General features: G+C 37.9%; 1 protein-coding gene across 5 annotated transcripts in view; it reads right to left on the minus strand.

The window, feature by feature from the left end:
- Positions 1-3,023: 3,023 nt before the first annotated feature.
- PTN (pleiotrophin) overlaps positions 3,024-14,730 on the minus strand; it is a 91,781-nt gene continuing 80,074 nt past the window's right edge. For 4 of the 5 annotated variants that reach the window (XM_076006638.1, XM_020289708.2, XM_012744739.2 and 1 more), the window contains one exon: positions 3,024-3,775. In XM_076006638.1, the coding sequence (XP_075862753.1) occupies positions 3,720-3,775 (56 nt within the window). In that variant the 3' untranslated portion in view covers positions 3,024-3,719. The remainder of the gene's footprint in view (positions 3,776-14,730) is intronic. The other variant, XM_012744736.3, reaches the window with a different exon arrangement.

Below are 14,730 nucleotides of genomic sequence, written 5' to 3' on the forward strand. Positions count from 1 at the left end.
TGCATTCCCTAAGGCATTCCTCTATCCCCAGGAGTTGAGAGATATGATGTCAGGATTTTCCATGTTTTTGTTCTCTAACAAGGTATATGGCTCATACTGCATTTTCAAAGAACAAAAGAAAATATATGGTGATAATCTAGATATATAATATCCTTAGACAACCCCACGACTAACTTAATACAATAGTTGTAATGGATATATGCATAAGAAATGCATCAATGTTATACTCGTTAAGATTTTGTTCTTTTAAAAAATATCACTTTATAGAAGTTAGATATTGGGGCTAATTGTTTTTCCTTTTTAAATAATAATGATTTTCAAAGTAAGTCTGCTTTCCTCATTTACGTTGAAATATTCCTAAATTACATTATTTTACCTGTGATTCCAACCGGATGGAGCTTTTTTACTTTACTTTTGGTGTTTTGCTTAGAAGAACAAAAGATTGGGAAAAGCAGATATGGCAGGGGATGGGAGGAGTGATTTCTAAGATTAAAATATGTTTTTCTCTGTTTAAAAATACTCCATATCTTTTATTTCTAGGGGAATTAGAATCCACATAAGTCTGAAGTAGGTATTACCTGCTGGATGCTTAGAATAGCATTCTGCCCCTTTCTCCTCGTATTAATGTATTCCAAGGCTACGTAACGTTTTAAAAGTAGATTGAATACTTTGACGTTCTATATCCAAGGATGGTGATCTGCCTTATTATTTTTGGAGAGGATTGAGAGGAAAAGCCTCTTTATTTTACTCTGTTAAAAAAACTCCATGACTAAAGGTTTATAAAGTTATAATTTTTTATATTTAGGAACTACTTTAAAATAATTCAAGTTGTAAAAGATGGTGATTCCTCTTACCTCATTCAGTGCTTCCTAAGGCATACTTACCTCTGTTCTTCATTTAAAGAAGTTGTAAAATGATTAAGACTTTCAGGACTATGGAGCCAGAAATTAAATATGGAAAAAAGATGTGTAACTCTTACTCTCAGAGAGATGTCTGTCTCTCCAAAGAGGAGACTGTAGCCTTTCCTTTCTCAATAAGACTTCTTATGGTCAAATGAAAATTATTTAACTTTTTTGTTCCTACATCTTCCTACCTACCCAATTTGGTAGAATTTCCCTTGATAAATATTCAGAGCATTGAACTCTGAGTTCCACTTCTACAGAGTTAGCAAGATGTTAGGAGTCATTGCAGGAACATATGAAGTCAAAATGTCTTTATCCAATGTCCTCTTCTTCACAACCTATGCAGGAGAATGTGACAGCTTCATTTATTCAAGATAAACTGGAAAGTCTATCAGAGTACAAGTGTGAGGGACGCAACACTGAGGAGAACAAGGACACTTTCTAATCAGTGAAGGTTTTTTCTTGCCTGCGTCTTGGTGAGGTAGCTTTGCATCCCTCTAATTATTAGATGGAAAGTTTGTCTTTACTCCAAGGCCATTTAAAGAAATACAGGTGAGTTCTTTGCATTTTTCTTCCCTTCCTCAGGATTTAATGAACTTGGGGTAAGCTTAATAAAATCCTGAACACCTGGGAAGAGACAGTTTGCTCGGGTACACTATGAAGTGTCTGGTGACAATCTGTTTATTTCCTATTTGTGAGAATCAGTGATTTTTTGAACTTGTCCTTTTGCATTTACGTTTCAATGCTTTCATGTGATTTAGCAAGAGATGTTTGGGCAAGATCTTTAAGAGACTTAGAGGAAGTTGAATTTCATACCGTATGCAAGGAAGATTAGCATTCCAATCTTTGCTTTAAAGGAGAATCACAGAGTTATTATAGAGTTTGCTAAGTATCACAGGTGACACACAGAGAAATCTTGCACTTTTGGCTTCCTGCCATGTCCTATGAATAAGGAAGTATGTCATGGTTATTTACAGGACTTTATCCTTTGAGAGATTTTATTCTAGTTCACCTTAACTTATTACTGATTCATGGGCTGATGTTTTGGGCTAAATGATGATGGAGGAGCAATATTAGCTGTGAGGCTGGCAAAATCTGCTGCACACTCTTCCATCATCTCACCCTTTTGGAACTTTGCTGTCAAAAAATCCACTCAAGACACTGCCTTTCTTTTATCTCTTCCATCCATTCCCATGAGTACTTTTTCCTATTAAGGTCAGCTGGTAAAAGGACTGCATCTACTATTCATGTGCAAAAGTGCACATGAATGTCATTTGCACTTTACAAGGTACTGTGTTTTTATTAAATACCAGTCCATCAAATGCCTTGAAGTTCATCTCTTTTTCTATTCCCGACTGGCAGTTGGCTTCAACTTAGAGGGTAGAAATGGACCTACTCAGCATTCCTGGCTCAAGGAGTCTTAGACTAGACGGCAAAAGTAGTTTAGCTGCCAAGACCCTTTGGCCACTTCGTCAGAACAGCATGTAATTATCTACTTAAGAGCTACCCCGGGGTATGTTGAAACCATCATTTCTAAATGTGGACTTATAATTATCTCGGTAGATAGGTGTTTATTTATTGAGTCTTACCCCTTTAGAATTTGAGGTGACTATGCAAGTGAAATACTTTGAAGCTAATTCCAGCCAATTTCCTGAGACTTTATTTCTCTGAATAATAGAAGCACAGACTTGTTTAAAGACTGTGCATAGAGTCCAGCAGATAAGAAAGTTGTACAGATAGATAGTCTTTAGTATGCATAGTATAAAAACAAAGTGGGAATTCTTGGTTTATGGAAACTAAACACAAACTACCATTTGCATATTGTTACTATGATCCTGACTTGGACTGCTGCTAGCCCAAACTTCTTCAATATAAGAAGAGCATTTTCCCATGAAACCCTAGACTACTTTGGAACTTTTGTTGAATTCAGTAGCAGCAGCCTAGCCTACTAAATACCAATAGAAAGTACAAACAAACATACAAAAACTGTGTGTAACATTTGTGTCAGAGTGATTTAACTAGTTTGTATGATAAATTCTCACTGCTTATATGTTGAATGGCTGAGAGTAGGTAATAGAAGGAAGAGGGTTACACTATCAAATTATTACACACAAAAGCAACTTTTTTTCAACATCACCTTGATTTATTTTCCTAGTATTTTTTTTCCCTCAGATGGAAAAATAATTTCATCAAGAAAACAAATGTTTCTGCCAACGTGAAGGAATTTCATGTTTTAATGCTTTCATTTAAAAAAAATCGACATTAAACTAGGGCATGCTCTGCCTCCTCCCCCCACCCACCCCACCATTTTGTTGACAACATTTTTTTTAATCCATTGGCAGAAAACAAGATATTTTTTCTCAAATAGAGTGATAATATTTTATTGCTGCTTGGTTTAGTAGATATTTTTCTCAATTGGGAAAAAAATTCTAGGTGAAAAAATGTACTTAACAAGAAGTAGTTTACATGGTCATAACATTTAAATTGCTGCCAAAAGAAACAAATGTAAAAAAAAAAAAAAAGTAAATGTAAAATATCACATAACTTCAAAAAACTTACCTCAATTGTCTATCATTTATCATGTGCTATAAGTCAACTTCCTAAATAAGATTACAGTCCTTTATTATAAGCCTCTAGTGATACTATGGTATACATTTAAAAAATGCTACTACAAAAATTTTCTTTTCTTTTTGTTTTTGCCTATTGTGTACTTAGCTATCGATAATTTTTGAATAAAAAGCCTACAGTGGTATAAATGCAATAGTTAAGTGATCCTGTTTGCTGATGTCCTTTTCATGCTCCACAGAGGTGGCATCTTTAATCCAGCATCTTCTCCTGTTTCTTGCCTTCCTTTTTCTTCTTCTTAGATTCTGCTACAATTAAAAAGAAAGAGAAAGAGAAAAATAAATGTTAAGTTCTAAGCTGCAGGGAGGAAATAGCCACTTTTCTCATAATTGGCCAGGAATGAAAAGATTAGATGGATAGGCAAGTTGCTTGCTATTGGCAGTTCTGTTGGTAAGTTGAGAAAAAACTGTGTGCCTGTGTGTGTGTGTGTGTGTGTGTGTGTGTGTGTGTGTGTCTGCTTTTGCCAAGAGAGTGCCCATGAGAGTAGGCAGGAGGAACACATTCTACCTGTGCGAATATCAATAAATGCCTGGTATCTTATTGGTTGCCTTCATTTGATGTGCAAAATATTGTCTTGGGGTCCTACTTAGAGCAGAACTACAACAGGCATTCCTTAGAGAGTTACTCAGATCATTGCTCAGTGGAGAGCTACAAGAGCTTTGCTTGCCCCCTCACTTCCCACATTCCCGTTCCATGAGACTGCTTATTAGCATATTTTCTGAGCAAACAATTTCATAGTCTTCCATGCTGGGTCTGCCTCTGCTTATGTATCTGGGCAGCTATTTATCTTGGGAGGACTGGTTACGAACCACATGCGCTCTGTCTGGAACTTTACCTAGACGGACTCCTAGTCTTGGGTGAAGCAAATGGAATATGCCAACCTGGGCTAAACTAGATAAATAAATCACTGAAGATTTAATTCAAAAGACTCCATTCTTTTCCATTCAATCATCTTGCTGCCTCTACTTTCCTAATAGGAGAATGAAATAAATAATAGGACACATCTAATTTGGCTCAAAGATGACAACGATTAGAATCGCTGGGCTGGCAAGTGAGAGAATATTGTTAAATATTTCTAACCACTTCCTCCATTTGGTTGATAGGAGTGGTAGAAACATACAGGTTAAGTACAGCCTCTGGAGCCAGTCTGCCAAAGTTTTAATCCTGCCTGCATCACTAAATTACCAGGAGACTTTGGAAAAGCTAATTAATGTATTTGTGTCTCATATTACTCGCTTTTAAATGGGCATATAAATAGTAACCTATCATATCATAGTAACCATACAGTTTATTTCCAAATAAAATGAGTTCTATAAAATCCACTGAGAACAGAATGTGATACAATAGAATGTACTTAAGAAAGGTTATCAGTTATCATTAGTGTGATAACAGGCGAAGAACAAGAGGTCATTAATCTCTATAATTAAAATTGTTTATCATCACCAAGACATTGACTGAGCAGGTCAACTAATGTGCTAAGCAACAGAGGATCACTGGGACATGAACAATGACCAACAAGGATCAGGGCATTGCTCGTTGGAGCATGGCGCCTGTGTCCAAGAGGGCCGTAAGACCTGTGATGAGAGAAGACGTGATATGATGCCAACCAGAAATGTTGTATTAACACATTCCCAGCTCATATTCAAACAGAGCTGGAAACTTTTCCATTCTTATACACTATCCTCAGTAACTCTTAAAGTAGGTCTCAAAGTCCATGACACACTAGGCAAAGTAGTATTTCTGTTTACTGAAATTTTCCTAAGCTTCCTTTACTCAAGTTTTGAGGGTGTATCATATGTAATTGGGTCAGCAGTTTCTAAGCTTCTGCTAAATTTTTGTCCCAAAATTTATTCATTCTGTTCATGCCTATCCTCAGCTTTCCTCATTTCTATACTGAAAGATTTAATCATGTTTTCATAAATGTCCCTTTCTTTCAACCTATGAAAGGGGAGATAACACAGAATTTCCAAATCAAAGATACCTGTAAGGTCAAAGAAGATATTCTGTTTAATTTCTCAACAAATAGCCAGTGTCTGAACATTTAATAATTCCCAGACTTTGGTTGACATTATAAGCAATAGCTGTATATTAGGATGGAATCCTCAGGGAACAATCCAGGAGGTCAACTGAGACGGACCTACCTCTGGCTTCTCTGGTCTCAGTTTCCTCATATCCCTTACAGGGGAACCCTCAGTATTTGTAAACTTTAGATCTCCAGTAGTGCAAATGTTTGTGGCAGTAATTTTCTTACTTTGACTAGCATGTCCCTATTTCATACATAAGTCTGAGTAGATGCCATACTAATCAGGTTTTTGTATCCATTTATTTCATAAAAATTAAAGTTATTCTGAATATTGGACACTATTTGATCTATCAAAAGTAGATTTGTCCATTTCAAGGAACACTTCAGGTAATGGGCATCTTTCCCCAAATTCTCCTCGATAAAGGTAAGAATACACCCTCTCTCTGTTACTGGAGCCTGACATTTATTCTTTCTTTATTAATTGACAGCATTCCAAATACCAGGAAATCAACCACTGGCCTATTAATCTGCCCAATGACAATCAACTGAATTTCCTGACACTACCAGCCAGTCATCACAGCATTGCAGACACGCTGCAGGCCTTGAGTCCACTCTGGGGTCAGTCTAAATAGAAATATGGGGAGTCTTCAGTAAACAGCAATGGAAAGAGGGAAGAATTTGCATTTGTAATAAGGTCAATTTGATTTGTCACATAAAAAGTGTCTGAATTTTTGCAAATAAAATCAGGTCAGTAATACTGCTTCCCATCTGAAGCAGTTTTTTTCTGACTTTTATGTACATTTAACTGACAGAATAAATGAACTTTGTCACTGCTTTCTCCGTGGCTTCAAAAATATAACAACCTCTCAATCTTTACCTAGTATACATGAAGCATTTAAAAGAGTATTTGGAATCTATGCTCTAGAAAGAACCTGGACCAACTCCGTTATGTAACAGATGAATAAAGAGAAACATTCAGATCACCTCCCTTTACTTCAGTCTTCATACTTAACGCTCATTTCAATTACCCAAGAACATCCTTTTCTCTCTCTCTCTCTAGTCTTTGGCCTTTAAACCCACTCTTCATTCCATCGACCCCACACTTTCACTACTACCTTTGTCCTGGTAGTGCCTCCCATCCTTCAGGTACCAGCTTTGACATCACTCCTTATTTGTTGACCTCTCGGTTGAGTTAGCTTTTCCCTTTACTTCTCTTATGAGAACCCTTAGCTCTACTATTGTAACTGCCACCAAAGTATAAGCTGTGAGAGCGCAGAATCTCTACTCAGTGTTGTATCTCCAACCCATAACACAGTGCCTTGTGTATAGTAACTAATGAGTAAATCTTTAGCGAAATAAATGGATCCATAACATGACAAGAACACATCTCGCCCATCTTCCTTATGGAGGTTCCTTGAAACCCTCTTTGCTTCTTTTCTTCTCAGCCTTTACACATTATGTTCTCTCTGCCTGCCTGAGTGTTTTTCCTCCTGCCATCCCAACTTTGCTCAACAAACACCTACCCATCCTTAAGATTTAGGCTCAATTTTACTTCCCCAGGGAAGCCCTCCCAGAACTCCCAGACTAAGCAGGTTCCACTCACAGACTCTCCCATTGTGCCTCTCATTGTATTTTCCAAAATTATAACTGAACTTTAATTTTGTTCCTGATTATTTAAGATACATCTTCCCCTTCCTACGAGGGTGGAGACCATATCTGTCTTTTGCATCTGTATTTTCAGTGCCTGATACATGACAAGTGCTTATGAAATACTGGTTGCATGCAGAGTAAATAAATACTTGAATGGGAAATAAAAATAGTTAACTATTACTGTATAGAAAAGTAGTATCTCTCAAGGAAAGTAAGGAGTGAAAATTCAATCAGAATCTTGCCATATTTAAGTCTACCTTTAAAAACGAAAATTTTATGAAGAAATTACTAACACACATACATGAAATTTATCTACATTTCTTACCAATTGTTTTTATCTTTAAAATAAAGGTCTGAATGAACTCTGTAGGTAAAACTAATGTCCCATTTTAGTGGCCTTTCAAGGTTACAGGGAAAGGAATGTTTACAATGAGCATGAGATTACAAATTGGCCGGGTGCTATCACTGGGTAAAACCAAGTGCTTTGTGTTGAAGTCACAGAGCAGCTACTATGGAAGGTTTTGAGCACAACAGAATCCCCACCCTGATGTGAAACAGCAGGGCACCTTAGTTCACACTGAACAGAGCAGAACTAGGGAAGGAAGTATACACATGCCACACATCAAATAACACCCCAGGCTACAGGTCCTTCTTCCCCACCTGGATCGAGACTGCAAAGCAGAAATGGCTGCAAACAGGAAAGGAACCATTGTCAAAACATGACAGCAAAGGGCACCTGCCTGAGAGGTGCCTTGTTCTGTTCCTACCAGGACATCTTACTACACTGGAATCTTACAGCTGTGCCTTTGGTATGTTTTAACTTCCCAGGTTTGCAAACATTCATCTTTTCTTTGGCCCATTTTTGAGTTGATAGAGGATAGTATTCTTTATTATTGGGATATAAAGATCAGAGAGGATGTTAGGTGTGAAAAACTTTGTATTATTTGAATAGAAATAGATTGTTTTGCTTAAGATAGGTTTGAAAGTGTTTGGAAAGTCCTAAGACTTTCCTAAGAAAAAAATACCCTGGAAAGGATTCAGGCTTCTATCTTATTTTAGAATATTACAGGGATATAAATGTTTAGGTTATATATTGCCTTTGCCCCACCTGAGACAGAGCTACAAGTATGTCCATCCCCCAGACAGTGCACACTGCACCCATTAGGTGTGAATATACCCATCTCCTCCTCCCCTCACCCACCTGCCTGACACCCAATGAATGTTACTACCATATGTGCACATATGTGATCAATTAGTACCAATTTGATGGTGAATATATGTGGTGCTTGTTTTTCCATTCTTATGAAACTTCACTTAGTAGAATGGGCTCCAGCTCTATGCAGGATAACACAACAGGTGCTAGTTCACCATTGCTTTTTGTGGCTGATTAGTACTCCATGGCAGGAGTCCTCAAACTACGGCCCTCGGGCCACATGCGGCCCTCTGAGGACATTTATCCAGCCCACCAGGTGTTTTTGCCACTGCTGCCTGTCCTGCTTAGCAGCCAACTCATCTCAGGCCCACAGTGCGCATGTGTGGAATGTGCGCCACACTCTCCAACTGTCTGAGGGACAGTGAACTAGCCCCTGTTTAAAAAGTTTGAGGACCCCTGCTCCATGGTATACAATACCACATTTTATTAATCCACTTATGCGTTGATAGGCACTTGGGTTGTTTCCACATCTTTGCAATTGTTAATTGTGCTTCTATAAACAATTGGGTGCAGATGTCTTTTTTATAGAATTTCTTTTTTTCCTTTTGGTAGATGCTCAGTAATGGGATTGCTGGATCAAATGGTAGATCTACTTTTAGCTGCTCCAAATCAGGACATTTTTAAAGCTCCAGATATGTATTGGCAAATTTATTTCTTGAACGGAAGTACTAATTTAAATTTTTTTTAGTAATTTATATGAGAGTCTATCACAGCAAACTTACTCTCAAAAGGCAAATAATCAAACAACATGCAACATCTTTTTTCCATCTTTTCAGAGGCCTTTTACGAACAGGATTGCCATGCAGTTGGTACAAGTAAACATCTACTCCCATTCTCAATATTAGGAAAATCTGGGAGAAATAGGGTTGAGACAAAGACATCAATTTAAAATTTTTTCAAAGACCTTGAAGGGAGATTTTTTCCCAAGAAGTAGAAGGGTTGAAAATTCTGGAATAAGCTTGTCTCTTTCTCTTAGTAAAAGGTATTGCTTTGATTACTTGTTTTTAGATTGTCTGTTGCTGTGTATACAGAAAAACTAAAAAGAAAATTAGGAGATCAAATGATTGAGGATTAAGGGGATCCCAGATTTTAAATAAAGTGAGTCAGTCTCTGCTTGCTACTAACTTAAATAAAGTAACTTTGGGTCATTAAAGCAATGGGAAGCAACACTGATTAGAATAGTAATATGAGATTTGCCCCTTCTAAGAGGTAGAATTTATATTAGAAGGAGGCTAAAAACACTCAGAAATGCACATTGCAGATTCAGAGGTCAAAGAAGCCAGCAGGACAGAAACAGCTGGAGGCATGCCGTAGAGATAACTCAAAGTTCACTTTTGGAAACTTGTTTAAGTAAATCACAAGAACTCATTAAAGGAAAAGGATTATATCACTGTCAAACAGTACTATCACAACGTAAATATGTCCAAAAGCCTGGATATCACCAAGATCCTTTTAATGCTTTGTGAACCTATTTAAAAGTAACTCGCTTGTGCTTAAGAATTAGCTGCCTAGATACCTAGAAATACCCAATCCCTCAACCCAAGCCAGCTGTGCCTCAGAACTGATAATAAGCCTTGTCAAATTGTGAAATGTACAACTCAGTGATCCAGGTATTAGGATCCAGGTACAAGTTGGCTAGCTTCCTAACATGGCACCATTCATTCAATTTCCAAGTATTTCCATTTAAATTGGAGTAGCATATATTCAGTGCACAATGCAAGAAGACATTTCTATTTAAAAATCCAAAGTATAATCTTTTAAAAATTTGCTCAAAATATTAACAGATAAAGTTCAGTCCAATACTTATGTAATAATTTTGTTGTCTCTTCTTTGACTTTTTAATTATAGTACCACTTGCTCCATTTCATCAGTTATGGACTGGATGCATTGACATCATGTATGGAATTCATATACACATACATGCACACACAGAACTTCCCCTCAGTGCTACCCACATGCTGGTACCTCTCTGTCTCCATACCTGTTCTTTCCCTCACTGTCCACCTTCCTTTTCACTCACCAACTCTCTATTTCATAACAGTACCTCCTGCTAGTGCTTAACTATCTGCCCTTCTGCACCCGTTTGCTTTCTGACGCCAAGTATATGTGAATAAAAGACTGTGTACATCTGTGTCTAGACATAGACTAAACACGTCTGGACCCTTTCAGGAACCTCTGTTTTGCCCCCCTTCGTTTGGGGGTTGGTCCAGCATTTAACTGCATGTCCTCAAAATAGGAAGTTCAGCTGTAAAAGCGCTAGTGAATAAAGTTGGTTTAAGTGAAGATTTAGTGGAGGAGAGGAGGAAATTATTTCATCAACCACACAGAGAAAAATTAATAAAAGTCCCAAATATGTCAGTTATTTTTCAAAGCAACTCACCCAACATCAGTAGACTAATTCCTCTCCCCACTCCTCCCTATCCACTTTTCAGCCTCTTTCCCCTCCTGTCTCTCCATTTCCCCTTCTTTTGGGGAACTGGACACAAGTGAGTGTGTTGGGGTCTCTTAGTGATCTGCCCTCTCTATATACATGTGTGTACATACATATATACATGTGTATGTACATGTGTGTACACACATACACACATACATATATATGTATACTAGGTACTATTTTTAGCTCAATACATCTGTGTCATCCTTATTTATTAGCTACACCTATTTAGACACATACACATACAGACACATACACTGAAAGCCATAGATGGGAAATTAATACTTGGGTTCCTTCTTTTCAGCAAAATCTTCTGCCCTTCCTCAATCTGTAGGCCACTCTCAAGACCTTGCACTTCTTGACTATGACATCCCCACACCACACAGATTCACTGACTTCTTCCACTCCCAAACAGGAAAGAATAACAACTATCTCCAGGACATTCAAATGTTTAAGCGCTTATTCCTGCAGTAATTAGGGCACAGGTAGAAAATATGCCTTAGTATGAAATATTATGAATTATATCATTAGCTTTTGTCATAATTGAAATATATTATTATAATCAGTAATAAGTAATTCGCACTTAACACATCATTATTTTCTACTATATCTGATGTTTACTGTAATATAGTATGACCATGCTACTGGGAAATCAAATTATGATTTATAGAAAAGGAGGACAGCTTGAACTCTAGAATATTTAAAATTTCAGTAGATATACCTTCATAAATCTTTCTTGTTTGCTCCCGAGTGAATTTTTTTTTTTTTTGCTTCAAAAAAGACAGAAATAGAGATAGAATCAATGGGTTAAAATGTGTCTCTCCTAAATATTCATGCTGAAGTCCTATCCCCATACTTCAGAGTGTGAACATATTTGGAGGTAAAGTCTTTACAAAGACGATTAAGTTAAAATGCACTCATCAAGGTGGGCCCTAATCCAGTCTGATTGGCGTTCTTACAAAAACAGGAAATTTGAACACAGGCACATACAGTGAGGACATAAGGAGAAGACAACCCTCCATAAGCCAAGAAGAGAGGCCTCACAAGATAACAACCCTGCCCACACCTTGATCTCGAACTCCCAGCCTCCTGAGCTGTGAGAAAATAAGTTTCTGTTCTTTAAGCTACTGAATCTGTAGTACTTTGGTGAGGGCATCCCTAGCAAACTAATACATCCATGAATTAGATTGCAGTCTATATTTCACTTTTGTAGATTTTTTCAAAGCATCCCCATCAGCTATAGAAGTGTAAAATGCATTTGAGTTTTTTATTTGTCCTCCAGAATTAAAGAAAAGTTTTAAATTTTAAATCACTTAATGATGTGACTTTGGTACTATGTAGGATTTTACATGTCCTAATGGTTTCACAAATGCTGATTGCATTAATCCTTTCACACACCTCCACACCTGTCCTCCCAGTCCTAAGCAGGTGAGCTAGGTTTCCCCACCACGTGATTCCCCACCACCTAATGCTTTCTCCCACCCCCACAGGCCCAGAGCTCTGTCTACAGTAGCAGCAGCAAAGGGTAGATCCAAAGACCTTTCCCTGTACTTCTCTACATTTCCTTTTTAGTTGTGGGGTTTTTTTTTAGGTTTACTGCAGAGTATTATGGGGGTACAAAAGTTTTGGTTACATAAATTGCTTTTGTACAATTTAAGTCAAAGTTATAAGTGTGCCCATCACCCAGATACTGTGCATTGTACCAATTAGGTGTGAATTTACTCATCCCCTCTTCTGCCCTCCCACCTGCTTGATTTCCAATGAGTTTTATTTCCATATGTGCACAGAAGTGTTGTTTAATTAGTTCTAATTTAATGGTGAGTACATGTGGTGTTTGTTTTTCCATTCTGGTGATACTTCACTTACAAGAATGGTCTTCAGTTCCATCCAGGTTAGTACAAGCGGTATTAGTTCACCATGGCACAAGAATAGAGACATAGACCAATGGAACAGAACTGAAAACCCAGATATAAAACCATCCTCGTATAGCCATCTGATCTTTGGCAAAGCAGACAAAAACATATGCTAGAGAAAGAATCCCTGTTCAATAAATGATGCTGGGAAAACTGGATAGCCACATGTAGAAGACTGAAACCAGGACCCACACATCTCACCACTCACAAAAATTAATTCATGATGGATAAGACTCTTAAACCTAAGGCATGAAACTATAAGAATTCTAGAAGAAAATGTTGGAAAAACTCTTATAGACATCAGCCTGACAAAGAATTTATGAAGAAGATCCCAAAAGCAGTCACAGCAACAACAAAAATAAATAAATGGGACCTGATCAAATTCTCTACATATTTTAGACGGCAGTCTTCATAGCAGCTTAATTTATTATTCTTGTGCATCTGGGTGAATATCTGAAAATAATGTTTTCTGTTTTCTATAGAATGAAAATGATTTCAAAAGCCTCACGAGAGAGTGCTGTGAATGCGTTAACCTGCAGTAACTATCTAGGCCTTGCCTCCTGAGTGCACGAGCGATAGGACACCAGGAAGATGTGCACCTGCTTCTTGCCTTTCGGATTCCTGATGAGTACAAGTATCATTTACTACTCTAGAAAAAACCTTTGTTTTTTCTTTTCATGGCTTCTGTGCACTGAGCAACAGCCAGCCTGCTCTGATTTCCCTGTAGGTTCCCAGAGGCTTTGCATCAGTGCTGAACTGGGTGGAGTCACTGGGACTGTGCCCAGTGTTCCCACCGGCAGTGCCTGTTACCAGGACAGCCATAGCTTGGATGCTGGAGCAGGACCGGAGTCACTATGAATCTCCCAGCGGAGAGAAGACAATCCTGAATCCAGCACAGGGTCCAGCCCGGGAGGTCAATGGGTATAACAGGGTCCTTGGCACTGCTCCCTCTTACTCTCAAGGAATGTAGCCCCATGAAAGGACCCCAGCTTGGGAAATGCAGCACCAAAATGTATCACTCGATTTCAATGCAATTATTTATAAAAAAGACAAGCTTGGGCCAGAAATTATCTGACAAGGACACAATCACAAATTACCCCAAATATGTTTGTATGAATGTTTTAGGATTATCATGGAAACAAAAAACAAATTATTCATTTCTTTTTCAATAGTGAAAGAGATCCTTCAGGGTGCACTCAGTTTGGGAAGCACTGGTGTAATAGAAAACAACTCTGGAAAGGGACTGCCCTGATTTCAAGTTCAAGTCTGACCACCAACTAGCTGGGTGACCTTGTGTAAGTTGCCACGTTAGTGTCCTAGTTTGCAAAATGTGAATAAAACTTCCTCAGGCTGCTGTGAGGAGTCAGTGAGATAATGCATTCTAAGGGATTAGTATAATGTCTATCATATCATAAATAATAGGCTACTTTTACAATGCTTAATAAATGACAATAGCTACATCTTTAAACACAAGTAGAAATCCTCAATTCAGAAGTTAGAAGGGGAAAATGCAAAAGCTTCAGGAGGTAAAAGAAAAAAGTGCGTCCCTCAACCCAGTAACTAATTAGTGTGAACACTGTTCTATTATGCAGCCTTCCTTAATACTAATTATTATATAGATGTTTTGTGTGTGCACAGCTAATGAGCCTCAGAGCTTGGAATTTACCCACGGAGATGAAAGCAGGCACACAGTGTGAAGTAAGCCCTACAAATATTTATAGTTCCTAGTTCTCACATCTGCCCTGGCAATTAGGACCCCAAATTCCTTAATAGGGATAGGAGTAAAACACCCACATGACTCATATTCCAGGTGAGCTCCTTGTACTTTAACAGAGATTTCTCTGTACGTTTTTGAAGCCAGTGAATGAATGATGAGTCCTGGTGAACCAGACAAAGACAATTTAGTTGGATACATCATTTATAAATTCATTCAAGTCAGTATTCTTCACTGAGTTTCTCTCATGGACTAG

This window comes from Microcebus murinus, chromosome 9 (assembly GCF_040939455.1).
Source record: "Microcebus murinus isolate Inina chromosome 9, M.murinus_Inina_mat1.0, whole genome shotgun sequence".
Lineage (NCBI taxonomy): Eukaryota > Metazoa > Chordata > Mammalia > Primates > Cheirogaleidae > Microcebus > Microcebus murinus.